Source organism: Magnolia sinica, chromosome 8 (genome assembly GCF_029962835.1).
Source record: "Magnolia sinica isolate HGM2019 chromosome 8, MsV1, whole genome shotgun sequence".
Taxonomy (NCBI): Eukaryota; Viridiplantae; Streptophyta; class Magnoliopsida; order Magnoliales; family Magnoliaceae; genus Magnolia; species Magnolia sinica.
The window spans coordinates 42,205,848-42,227,507 of record NC_080580.1 but is presented as its reverse complement, the minus strand read 5'-3'; the positions used below and the strand labels follow the sequence as shown (position 1 = coordinate 42,227,507).

Below are 21,660 nucleotides of genomic sequence, written 5' to 3'. Positions count from 1 at the left end.
GACCAATCGAGGTTACGCAGATTTGAGTCCGGATCTTATGCGGATAATGGAAATCCGAGGCCTTCGCGACAGGGTGCGGAAGGAAGTTTTCTAAACTATAAATATGGGTGCTTAGGGCTTCTCTAGGTAATGCAAGAGGGTTTCCTAAAGCTTTGCAAGGGTTTGGTAAAGGGTTTAGGGCTATTAAAGGTGTGAGAGAGAGAAAGAAAGAAAGAGAGGAAGCTTGTGGAAAGAAGATTATGCTCGTAGGGGTTATCTACTATATCTCAACGCTTCCACGTTCTCGTAATTGGTGAGATCTCTCATTTTTTCTTTTATTCTCTTATTGTTTATCCACTCATGCATGAGTTAAGAAGGTTGTAACGTTCTACTTCTTAGTAGATTGTTGATCTGGACGAGGTCCTATGGTTTTTACCTCTTTGAGGATTTTCCACAGGAAAAATCTCTTGTGTGGTATGGTTTATGCTTTGATTTATTTCATTACTTTATTATCCCATAATTCTGGTTTGTTTTGGGAGGCTAAATCCTAAGGTTTTGTGCAAGGCCCCCAACACTCTACTCATCCATTCATTTTTCAGATCATGTTACGAGAAATCTACTCCATCCATTTGGTTTTTCAAATCATCGCAGAACATTGATTAAAAAGAGAGGTAAATCCAAAACTCAAATGACCCGTATGAAAAGAGAAAAGTGGATCAGGAAATGCCAACCATTGAACCCTATAGTGTCTAATGTTTATGTGCCATCCATGTCATTAATAAGGTTATTTCTAATATATATATATATATATATATATATATTGAAAACACAAAAATATTAGCCTTCCGTGGCCACATGAATGTTTCAATCGTGGATGTTGTATTTCCATTATCCCATGTTGTACGGCTCACTGAATTCTGGGCACACTTCATTTTTGGGTCCGTTTCCTAACACAAGCCGCACCTAGCTTCCTGTCGCGGGAAGTTCCTGCGAAAGGCTTCGCAGGCAATCCGCGTCGGCACTCTCTCTGGGGGAATGAAATTCCATCTCCCAGGCAATTAATTCATTCAAACAAGAAAAGGAAACCGCGAATGGACGACGAGCTGGAGATCCTCATCTCCCTGCAACAGCAGGAACTCATGGCCGCAAAAACCCTGGAATCCGATCTTGATTTCGCTTTCCGAATCCAGATGCAGGAAGCCATGGATGTTTCTCTCCTCCACCATCAAAACCCTTCTTCCTCTTCCTCAACCCTTCTCTTCCCGTTGGAAGAAGAAGAACGCAACGGACACGTCTCCGACCTCATGAAGCTCCAGAACCTGGAGCTCGAAAGATTCCAGCAAGAGCGCAAAGACCAGGAACTCTGCGAGGCCGAGATGCGCCGCATCTCTTTCGATATCAAGCGCCGCATCCACGACGCCAGCTTCGCACGAGAGATCCGCGACATGGCCGACGATGAGTGGGAGGAGTACGGGGATCACTTTGAGAAGCCAATTCACCTGGGCTGCTCTTCCTCTTCCTCCACCACTGCGGACCCACCCACGATCCAAGAGCCATTCAAGCTGTACTTTAAGGGGCTGATCAGCACGGAGCCTGTGAAAGGCCGGCTCGTTACCCTGTCGGCGATCGGGATTGCTGTCTGCGACCCGCTCAACAATCTGGTCCTCAAGATACAGAAGCCCCTCATCGGGGCTGGGATGTCGCGTGGGGTCGTGGAGACCAAGGCGTTGATCGAAGGGCTGAATGCTGTTCTTTCTTTGGACATAAAGAATGTTGATGTTTTCTGTGATTATGTGCCACTGTTCCATCAAGTGAGTTCCAGTTCCCTCTTTCTTCATTTTCTTCTCTTTTTGGGTTATTTTTACTATTTTGAAGAAGTAGGAACATTGTTGCTTCTTAATTGAAAATGTTTCTTGATAAATGGAAAAAATGAATTACTGAGGCTGTGAGACTGCTTGTCTTCTCACGTGATGACGATTTCTCGACAAGCGTACCGCATCTTTTTTTGTTTTTGTTTTTTGTTTTCGTTGAAGACACGTAGGTTTGAAGGGAATATGATGTGGGATAATATGAAAGCTGGAAGAAGTGGAGAAGGACAAGGTTCCGAAATGGAGCTGGCTAATGATGTTATCCATTGGTGTCCACAGTCAGTCTGTGGTCCTGAGATTTTGTATGGTTTAATCTTTGGAAATTTCAGCTTTGGTAGTAATAGTTCGCCTTCTAATTTCAAGATTTAGAATCTTAGTTGACATAGGGAAGTCATTTGGTGGCTGTGTTAGTCATTTAGATGTTTAGGAAAGGGCTTTGTCAATTTTGGTATTGCATCAAGTTCCATATCCTTGGGTACTTTTGATTGAGATCCATCATGGCTGCAACAGCGGGCAAGTGGTTGCTGGAATTCTGTGAGGATGACACAGCCTAAAGAGATGTGATAATGTTGGAGACTTGGAGTAGTTAAGGAAGTGTGTTAATTGAGGCAAATATTTCATGGTCATTACAGAAGAAAAGTTTGCTAATGGTTGGAACCTAATCATGGTTCTGAATGTTGGTATCGGTCGGCATATTGGCTTGATGATATGACATTGTGTATTGGTATCGGGGTCGTATCGGCCCGTATCGGTTAGAATTTTTTTAAAGCAAAAAAAATATGAAAAAATATTAGAAAAATAGGAAAAAATGAGATATCCAAGAATCTTTCATTTTTGTGTGTGTGTGTTTGACCATATATTCAATGGTGTATCGAACCATTCTTTAATAAGAATATTGTTTGTTGATTTGACTTGGTGAAGGTCAACTAAATAGTTCGCAATTGAACACAAATAAGCATGATTTGGTGAACGAAGGCCCATTACATTGAAATACAATAAAAAGAAGATGAAAATATAAAAAAAGAAAGTTAAGGTTTACCCTTCGTTTCGATTTTTCCCACAATGGTCCACTTTGCTTCAATTTATCGAATTCCATGCAAATCATTTGTTTTGATCCCAAAATAGGTCTAGATCTAGCCTAAAGTGAGTTTTTAAGCTTCTTCCATGGTTTAAATGGGAAAAAAAGAAGAAGAAGAAGAAGAAGAGAAGACATGAGTGAAATTTTGAAATGAAAAAAAATGGCCTTTTATGGGCATATCAGCCTCTATTAGACATATCGGCCCCGTATTGGCTGTGCATTGGATGGGAATGATCGGAGGTCCCGATTTTCATAGTACTTTCGTGATAGTTAGGCTACCATTTGTCGTACCATGAGTAAGACTTACAATGGTAAGTCTAAAATGTAAGCCTAAGGCACAACTTTGTTAAAGGATTGCTCAAGGATGTAGTGATCACAATGAAATATGTTAAGTTTATTATGAACTTAGTAGATCCTTTAACAAAAGGTTTTTCAAGAGATCAAAGAAAGAGAACCACCAAAGGAATAAGACTAAGATCCATAAACACAAATTTCACTCTTGATTGAAATTACGAACAAGTCAAGTAACTTACTGTAGAATACACTTAAAAATATTGAGTCTTATTTCTAAAAGTCTATTGTTTGGATTCTACATTTTTGTAAGAGGCTGAGTGCTAACATTTAATAGTTTTATAAGCAGTCTTTGCTTGGATGAGGTAGAATCATCCTTGATAGATTTATCAATATCAGTATACAAGTGAGAGCTGCTTCTGACGAGATTGGGATCATCTTTAGAATACTCATGAAATCGAGATATACACAAGGCTATTGCAAACTTTTTTTTATCTCCAAGTTACTTATAAATAGTTGTGTGCTATGTGTTTGGTGAGTCATATAAGATCCCTAGTTAAATGTTGATTCACTAAGTACCTGACAAAACTTTGATACATATGCACTAAAATAGATGGTCAAATCCACAAGATACCTTTAATTATGCATCTGTTTATACTGATATACGCCATTCATTCTTTTCACAATTTTTTTTGAAAAAAAAATAAAATTGTGGGGGATTGTTATGTTTTTTGGGAAAAATAGATTTAAAAAATAAAACATTTATTTTTAGATATATTATACATGGAAAGTTTTCCAAAATACTCATGTGAATTAGTGGTAAGAGTGTGTCACATGAAACTTGGTTTCAAATCTCCATTAGGTCGGTGTGAAGCACCTTCCACATGTGCATTTGGCGTGGGTTGTGGTGCTGTTGGGCACCATAGGGTTTCTTGGGTGCTTTTTGGCACTTTATTAGGTGCTCTATAAGGTGCACTTTGCTTGTGTGCGTTGTTGCAAGTAGCCTACAAAACGTTATCTTTTTGGCACTTGGTATAGACTATCATAGCCATCGTACTATTTAGGAGTAAACCAGTGTCTGGCGAAGGGTTTGACCCACGGTGTGTAAGGTTCTATCTATAGTGTTGGTTGGGTGTGCTTGGCACATAGCTTACACGTGGCATTAGTGATACATGTTGTATGCGTGGCGGCCGTTGGGTTGACTATGATTTGGACAGTAGTCATGTGTTGCCATGTGGCAACATTCTTTTAACTGTTGTATAACTATCTCTGTCCAAAAAAGACAAATAATTGCCACAAGAAAGGTCATGTCCATTCATAACTAAATGACTATTGTATGTAAAAGGATGTGTATGTCCTAAAGAGGCTCATGTGGCTTTCTTTAGAAAGGATACCTTGCTCCTCAATATCTATGTATCCTAGACATTACAATCTTGTCTTGAGACACAAAAAATTCCTAGATCAAGACATTCATAGCCAAGTATTGTTATATGTGCTCCCTTCTACTTGGCCACTTGAGAGCTTTTTGCGAGGCATGTCCATGTTAGTACTTGGAGATCTGTTCAACACTTAGAGGTGCAAATCTTCGTGTTGAATTTTGGATCCGTGAGTTCATTGTATGCTGAGGACAGTTTGTTATCTACCTTCTTTTAGACTTGCTAGAATATCCAAAAAAAGGCAACATATGCATTGACTATTTAATTTAAATATAAAATTCTATATTTTTGTTTCAAAATTCTTTATTTACTCCATTTTGTACTTCCTCCTTTTGCAACAAATGGATAACCCAAGCATGACTTGTCAGACAAGTGTTTTGCCTACTTGAGATGATCAATAGAGTACTCTAATGTGCTCCATGATAGGTGGGACTATGATCCAAATTTTGGATTGTTTTAGAAGATGATGTAATTTACCATAGGGATACTAGGACAACCTCGCAGGAATGAAGATGGTTTTTGCTTAGTTGACACTGTAGAGGTAGCTCTGGGTGGGATAACACAACACCATCTATGTGTGGTTGGAACCAACGCTTTGGCACACTCCATGGGAAGAGTGTTGCCTGTTATAGCAGGTGTAGTGCAAATGTTTGTGCGTATGGTATGATCATTGGACTAGAATGAGTTGTGGAACCTGTTAGCTGCTTAGCATGGCCTCTATATTACAATGCGCATGCGCTATGTATTTATAGCTCGCATAGTGTTGGTGCAGATAGTGTTCCAAATATGGGTGATATTATTGATAATATCGGTATCTCCAGCCCGGTGATACCGAAACCATTGGAAACATTGATGTTTCTAAGTATTGGCGAAAATACTGCCAATATCACCATTATATTGCTATAGTGTCGATGCAGGATTGCCATGTGCGCTTTACTATAAATTCTTGGTGTCAACAATACATGCAATATTATTTATTGTTGATAACACTTATGGTCTAGGGAACTCGCAATATTATTGAAATAAAATAAATAAATAAATAAATAATTTCGAGATTCTTCTTTTCTTTTCTTTTTTATTGGATTTTGACCATACCCATATGATTTATTTGGAAAGAAGGTTCAATTTGGGAGAGATTTGAGCAAGGAGTGGAACGGTAGGCCGGATGTAAAATGGTGAGATTTTTTTAATTTTTATTACAAAAGACCTATTTTTCATAACATTTGAGCTTCGATTTCAACCAAATCCATGTCTATGCATGATTCTTGTGCATTGACACAGATTTGAGTTGGAAATCTAAAGATTTGGGGGTAAAAATTGGGGAAATCCAATTTTTCCTCATTTTCTCCTCCAAAATAAATAATTGAGGACCCAAATTTTAGTATATGTTGATGAGAGTTGGTCGATTTATCAATTCGTGTAAATTTTTTGATTTTTCAGAATTCTTTTAATTATTTTAAAATTTGAAAATTAATTAAGAAATCTATCTTTTTTGAAAATTTAATTTCAACCTATTTTTCTTAGATATCTAGTTTATTTTATTCGTTTTTTTATTTATGGTTGTTGATGATCGATAGGGTCCATTTCTTGAGAAATACATTACATTTTCAAAGATTTTAAATATATGATATATGAAAATTCTGTTTATTTAAAAAAATTATTGTTTCCATGGTTATATGGTTCTATGATGCATTTATGTGGGGATTTTGGGTGCAGTTTTTGAGGGATGGATGCATGTATGCATTTATATATGTAATGTATGCATAATGCATGGTCGTAAGTGCACGTAGATGGATGAATGGATCATGTATGTATGCACGTATGTATGTATGCATGGATGGATGGATGTAGTAGTGTATCATGTATGCATGGATGGATGGATGGATGTAGTAACGTACGTATGTATGAATGTATGTATAGGAGGGATGGATGGATGGACATGAATGGATGCTTGTATGTTAGCATGTATGTACCAATGTATGAATGGATGGATGGATCATGTATGTGTGTATGTCTATATGCACATATGGATGGATGGATGTATTAATGTATGTATGTATGAATGTTTTTCATTTCCTTTTGTTTTTGGATATCTTAGTTATTGTTTGTTACTTGCATTTGTATGATCATTTTGGATACTATGGCACTGGTTTTTTACGACAACACATGCTTTAGGCCCCCTATTAAATGAAAACTTGTTATGCATGATTCTTTTTTGCAATTTTTTATTATTCCTAAACATGTAAATATTTGTCTTTTAGCATCTCCTGAAGTTTCACTGAGAAATTCCACCTTTTTACCCATGTTTCTCTAATGTTTCCGCCAGTCAGCATTACATTTCCGGGTATCAGCAATATTATTGGTGACATTGATACATGTTTCTATATCCCCTCAGTGATACATGTAACGATACCGATACTGTGAATAATGGGTGCAGCATGCATTCTGCTGGTTAAAGCTTATGGCACGAACCCATACCAATGCAGCTTGAGGTTGTGGATAAGTGTAGCTCAAGGCTATGCCACATTGGTTGAGCGGGTGGGTGAAGCGGTACAAGGTCCTGCCTTGAGTTGGTAGATTGGAGCTTGATGTGCAGCACGCCTAGCGTTAAATGTGTAGAATGCACAACACTGCCTAGGATTCATGGCGAAACATGCACTGATGCAGTTTGGAGCTGAGTGGGCCAAGTTATGCAAGCCCCTACCTTGTGTTGCGCTTACTAGTGCAAGCTTGAGTGAGGAAGTGCTGCTCACCTAGGTTCTCAGTGTGTAGTCTCTAGTGAGCTATGGAAGAGCAAAACTGTGTCCTTTTCTGCTGGAACCTGGGAGAATTACACAGGTGATGTATATCGGTTGAAATCCGCATGGTTTCCTTCTATTTGACTGAATTGGTGATGTGATGCACACTGCTTGGTGTGTGGCACGTGGTGCATGGTGCTGATGTGGCGCAAGCTGATCCGTCGTGTGGCGTTTTGAATAGTTCAACACCCGTAACGTTGGTGCCATTGGCAATGATGGTGCCTGCTATGTTTTTGTTAGCATGATGGTTGTTGTTGCTCTAGCACATTGATAGGTTTCATGAGATGGTTTTTAGTTTGTGATGTAAACTGAATTCGGAATAGCAAGGACCGTGCTATTCATTGGGTATGGAGATCAAAAGAACTAGATGGTGTACCTTGTTGAAACGCCATTGTTGTAGGTCGGATGCCGATGTCTTCATTTCCTTACACCCTTAGAGAAGCTCTGATGGGATTCTTGCTTCTGTCGATGTGTTGGATTAGGGACCCAACCCTGTTCTTATAGTTTTAGAGGGTAGAGAAGTTTGAAACCCATCGAAACTCCTCTCCTTATGGTTCCACACGAATTAGGTAATCCCAATCCCACTTGGATATTGTTTGTGTATTACAGTTCTAGCATCCCACCCCTTACACGAATTTTCTGGATCATCACAACTTAGTGGGGTCCACTGGTGCACCCAATCACATTATCCAACCCTTGGGGCAAATCCAGACCGTTGATCAATAAGGCCCACCTTATAGAATTCTTACATGTGATGCTTGTATAGTAGCTAATGCTCATTCCCCGAACTGTACTCCACACATTCACTAGAAATGATACTCCATACTCTTAAGTATTAAGCCAAGAAAGATCCATTCCCTAAAGAAAACAATTTTGGAATATTTTTTTTGATTGGTGGTGCCCTGTATGTTAAGAGAAAACAAAAAAGTAAAGGAGAAGTACATAATGAAAGGGGAATGATAAACAATGGAAGAGGCAATTATCTCAGTAGAGTACTACAAAGTTATTTGCAATTGGTACTATACTTTTAGCACATGCCAATGGGCATATTCCAATATCCACTTGAGTCCTTTATTTTATTCATTTATTTTGGTTTTAGACCTCTGCTTGCTTGGAAATTATTTAATTTTGTTCTTTACTGAAAAATGTGTTTGGTTTCATCGCAAGAAGAAAAATCACCAGCCGAAGTTGGATGTTAGTGCTTTTTTAGGAGTTGCTTGTTTATTCTAGCCAAACCGATAAAGGTATTAGTGGTTTTTTAAAGTTTTCTTTTTCTTTTTTGAAGGATAATGGTTTTTTAAAGTTTTTTTTAAAAAAATTTTAAATTTTTTTTTAAGATAATAAAATGTCATGGATTTGGGCCCCAAACCATGGATCTATGGTTATATTGAAGGATTGTTTGACAACCTACCAAGTTGTGTTATTTATTGATTTGTCCAACACAGTGGCATTAACCTTGGTTTTGAAACTAAACTTGGGCAAAAATCCCCATGAAATTGATGGTGGATATATCCAAGAAAGTGAAGGTTAGCTTGGATATGTTATTCTTTACAAAAAAAAAGTTGTTTTATGCTATTCCTTGATGGGGTAGGTATTGGATTTTTTATTTTTTTTTCATACACATTTGTGTCACATTTGCCACGTGTTCTAGGGTGCGATAAGTGAGGCCATCTATCATTGTTCACAACCCCAAGTGTAGGGTCGTGATGTAGTAATAATCTTGGTGAGACCGAGGTTGAATCCACAGAGACCGACTTGTACGTATCTTCTAAAAGTAACTTGAACTAGAACTAGATGAAGAACTAAAACTAAATCTGAATAATTGAAGAGAGTAATTATGATTTAAGTAATTAGAACTTGTAAATTTAAAGGTGGGAACTCGTGTGCCAAGGATCCACTTGTAGCAATTGAGATGTTACCTTGCTTAATTCAAGAGATCTAACTAGAATCAGAGTCCTACCCTCTCTAGTTGGAAGAAGAGATGGTCAAATCTCTGAACTTCTCATTGATCTAGCCTCAATAAAGGACAATTGTGGTGAATTGGAAGGGATTCCATCACCTAACCATGCCCAGGAGACAATGGCAAACAACGGGATTTACCAAATCCACAATCTCAAATAGAAAAGAAGATATTTAAAGCTATTACAGACTTATTGTAATTTGAGTCACAATAAACCATTAAAAACTGAAAATATTCCTTAGAATCAGCCAGAATTCAATGAAGTTCAAACATAAACATGAATCAAAGCAAAGTACCCAATCATGCTACAAGCTTCACCTCTTAACCCTAGCTAAGAGGTTTAGCCAACCATAGACATGATTGAACTAAAGTCTCTTAAGAAAAGCATAAAAACAACTAAGGAAAAGGAAGAAAGACTCTTGGCGACGGCTTCTCCACCATTTTACTCCACTCCTCAAACCCTAGATGATGCCTAGGAACGTCCTAGGGACTCCTATTTATAGTTGTGCATCCCCCTCTTACGCACCGACTTGAAATTTTCGGAAATCGCTTGCGAAAGGCCTCAATTTACGCAATCCGCGTCAGCCCTGCGCAACAACTCTACATAATTTCAGTAGCACCGAAGTTGTATCTGAAATTTTTCGCATTTGAAATTGTATGTGCAGAGTGCTTAGGTAGCAAAATGTGCTACCGAAGTTGCTATCGAAATTGACTTCGGTGGTACCGAATTAAGCTTAGGTAGCACCAAATTAAGCTGTTTTCTTGCTGGACCTTTTTATGCACTTTAGGTAGCTACCAAAGTTGACTTAGGTAGCACCGAAATTGGCTATTTTTTTGCTGTTTTACTTGTGCTCTTGCCAATTTTTTTTCATCATTTGTACTTGGTTTCTTTGGATCTTTGGCATGAGAATTCTCAACTCTTGGTCTCCTAAGATCCCTCCTTTGGCTTGGTGATTCTTGAGCATTAAATTCATGCTTTTAGCATCCTTTTCAGTCCAAGCTCTTAAATTCACCTTGCAACACAAATATGATTAAAATAGAACATTAAGTATTATCATGTTCATAAAACCAAGTAATAAATGAGGGATAATATGCAATATTTGACCCTCAATACAATCCCCAACTAGCACTTTACTAGTCCTGAGCAAAGTATGTGAAAAAAATATTTCAAAAACCATTGTATAATTTCCATAAGCTCAAGAGGTTTCAAAAACAATCCAGATAATAGAGTTTCAAAATACATCAATGTTGAGCATTATTCTCTCTTAAACTGTATCACTTGGTAACTTCATAATCAAGTTTAAAGCATTAATCCATCAATTAGAACAATTCCAAACATTGAGTTCCATATGTGCATAATGAAGTCTAGACTTATCACAATCAAAGGTTCAATTCTTCATTTTCATGATAACATTGATAATCCCAAGAGCATTCAAGACAACTAAAACCTAAACCGAAACTTGCCTTACAATTCATCTTTTAATTCCATCTTTTATTCCTCCAGCATTTGATTTTTCCATCGATAGCTTTCACGCTATGTCAACCTCTTTAAAGATCTTTAATAAGTGGCCTTTTCGAAGACAACCGTTTTTTTTTTTTTTTTTTTTTTTTTAACTGGGTATTATTTATTATTATTATTATTTTGAACATGATGGACAAATTCCCCAGGTTGGTTCCTTCCATGTTAAATAATCACCAAGTAAATAATTCAATGTTGACTGAAGCTTTAATGTGAAAGCTAGATGTGACATATGAAATCATGACTCAATCAATGTTTAAAACTCCTAATCATGGATTAAAAATTCGAACTTACTTTGAAATCTCCAAATAACTGAATTCAAGAGACATAAATCATCAACATTAAGCATCTTAAACTACAAAGTTTTTTTATTTTTTATTTTTCGCAATTTTTGCTTAAACACTAAGAAAACAACTGATTAGTTTACCTAATCTCCCATCCCCAACCTAAAATCTACATTGTCCTCAATGTAAAAGAAATAAGCATGTAATTTAAAAGAGGCAATAAAAAGATAAGGGAAGTGATAAGAAGATAGTACCTGAATAATGAATTTTGAGGCTTTTCCAATGATTTCAGTATGAAAAATGGGTTAGCACAAAAGACTCAAACAGACAATAAGCAAACTATCTTAAAACAGCAGAAAACAATAAACCTAACTACACCTCCATCAGACTATGAGATCAATCCTGGTATACAGGATCAGTCAGAGGGATGAACATATCCTTTGAATCGATTTTATCAACAAATGGCTTCAACCGATGTCCATTTACTTTAAAAGCATTGCCATTTTTCGAATTCTCTATGTCGACGGCCCCATGAGGATAGACATTAGTAATTGTGAAAGGGCCGGTCCAACAAAATCGGAACTTTCTAGGAAAAAGATGTAACCGGGAATTGTACAAAATGACTTTTTGACCAACCAAGAATGATTTCCGAAGGATGTTCTTATCATCGAACACCTTCATCCTATCCTTGTAAATTCTCGAGTTCTCGTATGCGTCTTTTCGGATCTCCTTGAGTTCATTCAATTGTAGCTTGCGCAGCGAGCTAGCGTTGTCCAAATTAAAGTTCAAATTCTTAATAGCCTAGTAGGCTCTATGTTCCAACTTCACAGGCAAATGGCAAGCTTTCCCATAGATGAGTCTAAAGGGAGACATTCCAATGGGAGTTTTAAAGGCTGTACGGTAAGCTCATAAAGCATCGGTCAAGCAAATTGACCAATCCTTGCTGTCAGGGTTAACTGTTTTTTCCAAGATATGTTTGATCTCCCTACTGGAAATTTCAGCTTGCCCACTTGTTTACGAGTGGTATGGAGTGCTCACCTTGTGAGAGATGCCATATTTCTTAATTAAGTTCGCAAATGGCCTATTACAAAAATGTGAGCCCCCATCACTAATGATGGCTCGAGGCGTTCCAAACCGGGAAATGATGTTTTCTTTTAAGAATTTAATGACCATTTGATGGTCATTATTCCGGCATGGAATTGCTTTGACCCATTTGGTGACAGTCTACTGCTAATAGAATGTATAAATTCCCAAAGGATTTGGGGAATGATCCCATGAAATCGATGCCCTAGCAATCAAATGCTTCTATGATAAGAATGGGGTTTAAGGGCATCATATTTCGACAGGACAATGCTCCCAATTTCTGACAACGCTCACAAACTTTGCATAACTCATGAGTGTCCCTGAATATAGTGGGCCAGTAAAAGCCACACTGCAGAATTTTGGCTGTGGTCTTTTTAGCAGAAAAGTAACCACCACAGGCCTGAGAGTGACAGAAGGAGATGACACTTTGGTGTTCATTGTCTGGCACATCTCCTTAAGATTTGGTCTGGGCAATAGTTAAACAAGTATGGATCGTCTCAGAAGAATTTGTATACCTTCGTAAAGAATTTCCTCCTATCTTGCGCAATCCAATGTGTTGGCGTGAAACCTATAGCAAGATAATTAGCAATATCCGCAAACCAAGGTGAATGGGAGACTTTGAACAATTGTTCGTCAGGGAACATGTCATTTATATGTGTTGTCTCAAGGGAATCAGAGAGATCAAGGCGGGAAAGATGGTCAGCCACTACGTTCTCTACTCCCTTTTTATCTTTTATTTCCAAATCGAATTCCTAGAGTAGAAGGATTCATCTTATCAAGTGAGGCTTAGCATCATTCTTAGAAACAAGATACTTAGAGTGCCGCATGATCAGTGTAGATAATGATCTTGGATCCAATCAAGTGGGATCTGAATTTGTCTAAAGCGAATATTACGGCCAAGAGTTCCTTCTCCGTAGTAGAGTAATTTACTTAGGCAGGATTTAAGGTTTTACTTGCGTAGTATATAACATAGGGCTTTTTGTCTTTTCTCTGGCCTAGCACCGCCCCAAGAGCATTGTCGAACGCATCATACATAAGTTCAAAAGGAATGCTCCAATTGGGTGGTTGCATGATCGATGCGGTGGTTAGCATGCCCTTGAGCTTAGAAAAAGCTTCCTGGCATTGCTTAGTCCACTCGTATGGTACATCCTTCTGAAGTAAATTGCATAAAAGACGAGAGAAGTGACTGAAGTCCTAATCTCCTTTAAAACCCGACGTATCCTAAGAAAGATTGTACGTCTCGTATGTTCTTGGGTGGAGTTAAGTTAGAGATAAGATCAATCTTAGCCTTATCTACCTTAATTCCTTTGGACGAGATGATATGTCCAAGGACAATCCCCTTACGAACCATGAAATGATACTTTTCCCAATTTAGTACCAAATTCTTTTCCTCACATCGCTTCAGCACACATTTAAGACTTTTCAAACAATCGCTGAAGGATGGACCAAAGATAGAGAAGTCGTCCATGAAGACCTCTAAATATTGCCCCACCATGTCAGAAAAAATACTCATCATGCCTCGCTGAAAAGTGGCGGGGGCATTACACAGTCCGAATGGCATCCTTCGTTAAGCAAAGGTGCTAAAGGGACATTTGAATGTGGTCTTTTCTTGATCTTCAGGAGCTATCTTTATCTAATTGTAGCCTGAATACCCATCAAGGAAACAGTAATAGGAATGACTAGCTAACCTTACCAAGATTTGATCAATAAAGGACAAAGGGAAGTGGTCCTTTCTCGTGACAGTATTCAACTTCTTGTGGTCAATGCACATTCTCCAACCAGTAGTGACTCTAGTTGGCATGAGTTCATTGTCAGCATTGGCTATGATAGTGATTTCGGACTTCTTGGGAACCACCTGAGTTGGACTCACCCATTGACTATCGGATATAGGGTATATGATACCCACATCCAATAGCTTAAGAACCTTGGCCTTAACCACTTCATGTTTGGATTTAATTTACGTTATGGTTGCCGGGAGGTCTTCGCATTATCCTCTAGATAAATGCGATGAGTACAAATCAAAGGGTCAATTCCCTTGAGGTCTGCAATCGACCATCCAAGGGCTCCCTTATGCTCAATGAGAGTAGAAATGAGCACTCTCCTGTTCTTGCTCAAGGTGGGAAGAAATCACCACCGGGTATGTCTCATCTTGACCTAAATAGACACTTCAAATTAGAGGGCAAAGGTTTTAGGTCAAGCTTCGGTGCCTTGAAGTTAGACGGTAGAAGCATTACATCAGTTTGGGTCAATTCTTCAAATTGTGGCCTCTACCAGTTAACTTCAAGTACTGGCATGGTATCTAGCATGATCATCATCTCCCTAATCATATCATCATCGAAATCATGGGAGTAGGCCAAACACGTCTCTAGAGGGTCAGAGGATAAGGTTAAAAGTGTTCTATCTTCCACAAAAGAGTCAATCATGTTAATGTCGTAGGAATCATCATCATCCTCTAACTGTTTGCCCATATCGAAAAAGATATTCAACTCTAATGTCATATTTCCAAAAGACAAACTCATGACTTAATTCCTGCAATTAATGATTGCATTTGATGTGGCAAGGAATGGGCGATCAAGAATAACTGGAATTTGAGTGCTCATGTCCACGATGGGTTGAGTATCCAGGACGATAAAATCTACCGGGTAATAGAATTTATCAACTTGGACCAACACATCCTCAATTATCCCTCTCGGTACTCGAACTGAGCGATTGGCAAGTTGTAATGTGGTTCGGGTGGGTTTTAATTCACCCAAACCTAGTTGTTCATAAGCCGAGTAAGGAATCAGATTTACGCTCGCTCCTAAGTCAAGAAGTGCGTGCTCAATTCGGTAGTTACCAATTACACAAGCGATGGTTGGGCTACCGGGATCTTTGTATTTTTGTGGCACATCTTGCTTTAGGATGGCACTCACTTTTTCAGTTAAAAAGATATTCTTTTAAATATTTTGCTGTCTTTTGGTCGTACACAAGTCTTTCAGAAATTTAGCATATGAAGGTATTTGTTTAACAACATCTAGTAGAGGGAAGTTGACCTTCACTTGTTTCAGCACCTTTAGAATGTCCTAAGAGTTCGAAAGAGGTTTTGGTGCAATCAATTGTTGGGGAAATGAAGCAATTGGCTTGCCTTGAGATTCTGGTTCTAACTCTTGTGGAGTGTTGCTAGGTCTATCAGTTTCATCTACTTCCGGGTCCTTAGACTTTTAAGCCCTTACCGGAATAGATTTATCAATTATCCTCCCACTCCTAAGAGTAGTGATAAACTCAGCTTGCTCAATTTGATTTGAAGAGCTTGGATCACTTGTTTCGTATTGCGGTTTATGATTGGGGAAAGGTTGAGCAGGAAGCATCCCCTTCTCTATAACTATAACACGTGAATCCATCTTTTGCATAAATTTTGTAAGTTCTCGTATTGCTTGGGTAAGTTCCCGAGTTTGTGTGGAATTTTGAACCGGTCCCTCTTGAGGTTTCCCTTGATTTGGAATTTGATTAGGGAATCCTTGAGGAGCAGCAGTTTGTCCATTCCTCCAACTAAAATTTGAATGATTTCTCCAACTAGGATTGTATGTATTGGAGATGGGTCCATTGAAAGGCCTTTGGTAATTATTCACGGCATTTGATTGCTCATTCAGTACCTCTTGAAAAGCAGGTATTGTTGGGTAATTTTCAATTGTGTGAATGTTGCAAGCACAAATACCACAAATAGTTTCCTTAGCCTTATCCTTCTTTAGTTCCATGGACTCAAATTTCCTTATGAGATTAGTCACTTTAGCATTGATATCATCATCCTCTTTCAGAAGGTATATTCCGTCCCTCCTTTGATTGAGTAGGCCTAGAGGTGGTGCTCGATTTTGGGGAGACGTCCCATGATTGTGCGTTTTCAGGAAGTCTGTCCAAATAATCCCACACATCATTGACGTTTTTATTCATGAATTCCTCATCGCACATTGTCTCGACCAATTGGCGTATGGAGGATGTCAATCCATCATAGAAAAAGTGTGTAATGCGCCACGTTTCAAAACTGTGTTGTAGGCCCGACAAGATCCTTGAACCGTTCCCAACATTGGAAGAATGTTTCATCTTCCTTTTGGGCGAAGTTCATGATTGACTTTCTGAGGGTGTTCGTTTTATGGTGTAGGAAAATTTTCTTTATGAACTCCCTTGTCATATTGTTCCATCTACCAATAGATCGAGGACGTAGCGAATGCAACCATGTCTTAGCTTTCTCTTTCAATGTAGAGTTTCAGCCTGACCGTGTCATCAAACACATTAGCAAAATATAAAGTGGCTATGATCTCATCAAACTCTTTCAAGTGTAAATATGGGTTTTCAGATTCAAGCCCATGGAATTTTGAAAGGAGTTGGATCACCCCTGGCTTGATGTTCATATGTCCTGTATTTTCTGAAAAAACCATACATGAGGGCATGCTCACTCCCGCCGGTTGTAAATAATCTCATAAAGTACGAGGCGGGGGTGCTTGATGCACCTCATTCTCATCTTGGGTTTCCTCAACCCTAGGTTGAGGTTGGATCACAGGTTGATTGGCCGGTTGATTCGCAGCCATCACTTCAATTAACTCGAGGATCTCGAGTAGCGTCTACTCCTGTGATGGATAGATAAACCCTCAACTAATCCTCCTTTACTCGAGACGTTGAGTGTTACCACGAACCCATTTGAGCATGAACACTCTCAACCCTCAATTTCAAAATCTAACATAAACCTAAAAAGAAAAAGGGAAATAAAAATCTATAAATAGAAAGAAGTTACCAAATTAGAAGTTTCTATATTATGATCTTGCAAAAGAAAAAGGAAAGTGAATTAGTTTCTAAAAAGAAATAAGAAAGTATAAATAAGAAGATGAGTTAGTTTCTAAAAACGAAAAAGGAAACTTTCTAAAAACAAATTAGGAAAGTTCTAAACCTAGAATTAGGAAGTAAGTTAGTTTCTAAAAATAATTCAGAAAAACCCTATCCTAAAAAATAAAAAGTAAACAAATCTTAATCTTAACCTAATTCCAAAACTAGTCAATCTCAAAAAAATGCAACCGTTAGTCCCCGGCAACAGCGCCAAAAACTTGTTCACAACCCCAAGTGTAGGGTCGCGATGTAGTAATAATCTCGGTGAGACCGAGGTCGAATCCACAGGGATTGACTTGTACGTATCTTCTGAAAGTAACTTGAACTAGAACTAGATGAAGAACTAAAACTAAATCTGAATAATTGAAGAGAGTAATTGTGATTTAAGCAATTAGAACTTGTAAATTTAAAGGTGGGAACTAGGGTGCCAAGGATCCACTTGTAGCAATTGAGATGCTACCTTGCTTAATTTAAGAGATCCAACTAGAATCAAAGTCCTATCCTCTCTAGTTGGAAGAAGAGACGATCAAATTTCTGAACTTCTCACTGATCTAGCCTCAATGAAGGAGAATTGTGGTGAATTGGAAGGGATTCCATCACCCAACCATACCCAGGAGACAATGGCAAACAACAGGATTTACCAAATCCACAATCTTAAATAGCAAAGAAGATATTTAAAGCTATTGTGGACTTATTGTAATTTGAGTCTCAACAAACCATTAAAAACTGAAAATATTCCTTAGAATCAACTAGTATTCAATGAAGTTCAAACATAAACATGAATCAAAGCAAAGTAAACATCTCAATCATGCTACAAGCTTCACCTCTTAGCCTTAGCTAAGAGGTTTAGCCAACCATAGACATGATTTAACTAAAGTCTCTTAAGAAACACATAAAAACAACAAAAGAAGAGGAAGAAAGACTCTTTGCGACGACTTCTCTACGCTTTTGCTCAATTCCTCAAACCCTAGATGATGCCTAGGAACTTCCTAGGGACTCCTATTTATAGTTGTGCATCCCCCTCTTATGCACCGACTTGAAATTTACGCAATCCGCGTCGGCCCTGCACAACAACTCTGCACAATTTCGGTAGCACCGAAGTCGTATCTGAAATTTTTCGCATCTGAAATTGTATGTGCAAAGTGCTTAGGTAGCAAAATGTGCTACCGAAATTGACTTCGGTGGTACCAAATTAAGCTCAGGTAGCATCGAATTAAATTGTTTTCTTGCTAGACTGTTTTGTACACTTTAGGTAGCTACTGAAGTTGGCTTAGGTAGCACCGAAATTGGCTGTTTTTCTGTTGTTTTACTTGTGCTCTTGCCAATCTTTTCTCCATCCTTTGTGCTTGGTTTCCTTGGATCTTTGGCATGAGAATTCTCCGTTCTTGGTCTCTTAAGATCCCTCCTTTGCCTTGGTGATTCTTGAGCATTAGATCCATGTTTTTAGCATCCTTTTCAGTCCAAGCTCTTAAATTCACCTTGCAACACAAACATGATTAAAATAGAACATTAAGCATTATCATGTTCATAAAACCAAGTAATAAATGGGGGATAATATGCAACATTTGACCCTTGACAATCTTCAACATCCAACTTGTGCCACATCCAACCTTCAAGCACCCCACATGTGCCATGTGTGCTACCATGCATGTTCAAGTGCCCTACATGTGCCACTATCAACATATATGCGCTCCGTGCTTCCACATTTGCTAATGTGCCTAGGTGCACAACCTCACATGTTCTCGTCCATCCATCCCTATTCTAAAGTGTCTGACAATAACTAGGACAACAGAATAGCCTATCCTTGATAGATGTGTCCAAACAAGCCTGTTCGGACATATTTGTACAGAATATCCTATTTAGGACAACTTTGATGGTTACCAAGCGGACCCTGAAAATTGAAAAACCTTAATACATATATTTTTTCTTTTGGAAAACTAATGGGGACATCATGCGCACGCGCACGCCCCCCACCCTATGCACGTACTTGAGGAGGAAGGCCCCACTATCGATCTGAATCGACGACGACATCTATGAAAGACCACTTAGTTAGGGGCTGTGCTATGGAGCATTGGAGTGGACCCGATCATCATGTGGATTCCACCATTGGATCTCATGATCGTGGCCCACTACCCTAGATCTAGAATTTTTGAGTTTTGGTTATTATCATTATTAGAAACATCATGAACGGTTTTAATTGCGTAGATTAGTTGTTATTTGTTACTTCATCTCTAAGTATTAGTGTGCACATATGGCACAACTTTTGGGGTTTAGGGATTTCTTATAAATAGGCAACCCCATGTAGGTATTTTTCATTGAAGTTTATGAATAAAATTCTGCGTTTTTTCTTCTTCTCTCTCCCTCTGAGTTGAAGAAGCTAATTGGGTACGAAACCCTCCCGTTCTCGAAGGGCTAACTACCGTGGTGCGAAGCCACAACCATCCCAAATCGTCCCCACTTCCTACACTCCACATCCATCATCTTCCACAGCTCTCCCATCTTCAGATTCACTTTTTTTTTTCTTGCACCAAGTTCTCTTCCACAACAGATTTTCAAATTCTGGCCCTCCAAGGGGTTAAAACTTCGATGGAGCACCATGCACACACCGGGCAGCGGATCGACACAAAAATTGGTGTGAGTGTGCCTCCCCTAGCCGACCAAACCCTAGGAGTCATTTTTCAATTCCGTGGGCCCCACACACGTGTGGACGAGGACTCACGCACGTGCACCTGGGCCAGGTTGTCCACACGCATGGATCGTCTCAGGTTCTGAATTTTCTCTTTTTTCTCCTCTCTCGCCTTAAATCTCCAACCCTAACCCTAGATAATCCTAAATTCCAAGTATTTCCAACTTTTACAAACCCTAGATTTTCCCCCAAATTGAAACATGGTGAATCTCTTGAATTAGGGAACAATCCTTTGCAAGATTGGATGAATCTTACACTCCTTTGGGTATTGTTTGGTTTATAATTTTATTTGATCCAACCATAAACTTGTGTAGGCTTGGACCCCCGTAGATTCCCCTTGTTGAATGTTCGATCGTATGTGAGACGTGAAATTTTGTGATTGTTTAAAATTGGTATGATTTAAAGCTTGAAATCTTGCATGTCATATTTAATTTCATGTCCTGCATCAAATTTGGTATCAGAGATTAGGGTTTTCATAGGGGAATGCATTGCATGTTTAGGGTTTAGTTTATTTATGTCTATGTTGCATCAAGTCTCCTCATATAGGGCTGTATAGGACCCATCATTCACAATATGGGCTGCTGAATTTTCTGTTGCCAGAAAATCCCTAAGTTTCATGCTTGAATTTTCTGTTAACAAATTATTTGGGCAGTTATATTGCTGGAATTTTAGTAGCATCGTGTAGTTTCCCTCAATAGTCCTATAGGATCATTTAGTCCCATTTAGAAGCATATAGTTGTGTTAGAGGGTCTCTGCGTTGAGTGACTTGTTGTATGCCCACACGTACTGGTCGTAGTTTTGGTTTGCACCATATGCTAAACATGGAGCAATTGCAAGAGTCAATAAACAACATAACCCAGCAGATTGAGTCTTTGGGTAGGCGCTTGGAACAACATATTGACCAACGCTTTGAACAGCTTATTGTGCATGTTACCCAACTAAAGACCTCCATCCAGGCAAACCCCACCATTGGGGGAGATACCCAATCTCAGGCAGGTGGTCGGGAGAATAGACAAAGGAATGGGGGTGGCCAAGGAATGGGTCATGGGCATGCACCCACCCCACGAGGGGTATCATGATCATTATGACTTAGATGCGCAACTCCTCAAGGGAGTTAGCGTAGAGGCCCCTACGTTTGATGGCCACTTGGACCCTAAAGCTTTTCTATATTGGTTGTCGGATGTGGACCACTATTTTGAGTGGTATGACATGTCGGATGCTCATCGAGTCCGATTTGCTAAGATGAAGCTTGTGGGTGAAGTAAAGAGGTTTTGGGCTACTGTGGAGTGAAAGAAAGAAAGAAAGGTTGAGGGAGCCCCCAATAGTCCATTGGGGAGAAATGAAAGAAACTCTTAAGGAAAAGTACTTCCCTTTCTCTTATCACTTGAGGTTGGTTGAGGAATGACAGTCTCTTCGACAAGGTTCCATGACTGTGGCTGAATACATTGAGAAGTTCGAAGAGTACTTGACTCAATGTGAAGTTGAGGAGGATCCCGTACTCACTCTTGCTCAATTTAAGACAGGCCTCCGTTCTGACATTAGGAGAGAGTTGCTCGCCAAGGACAGACACTCTTGAACGGATGTATCAAGTAGTGTTGGAGGTTGAGCATACCTTAAAGCATCTGTGGAAAGGCGGTTTGAGTTTCATGATTCTGGGCTGAAGGCCAACCCTTCCGGAGCACTGGATATCAATACAAGCTTTCTGGTAGTTCTTAGTCTAGGCCCAAGGATGATAAGGGCAAAGGAGTTGTCGGGTCTAGCTCGCACAAAAGTAGTGCGACTAGGTATTTTAGATGTCAGGGGTTTGGTCACTTTGCCTACTGG

General features: G+C 39.0%; 1 protein-coding gene across 1 annotated transcript in view; it reads left to right on the top strand.

Moving 5' to 3' along the window:
- The first annotated feature begins 921 nt into the window (after nt 1-921).
- Nucleotides 922-21,660, top strand: part of LOC131253266 (E3 ubiquitin-protein ligase RSL1-like) — a 40,912-nt gene continuing 20,173 nt past the window's right edge. The window contains exon 1 of the mRNA XM_058254215.1: nt 922-1,790. Coding sequence (XP_058110198.1) covers nt 1,071-1,790 — 720 coding nt within the window. The 5' untranslated portion in view covers nt 922-1,070. The remainder of the gene's footprint in view (nt 1,791-21,660) is intronic.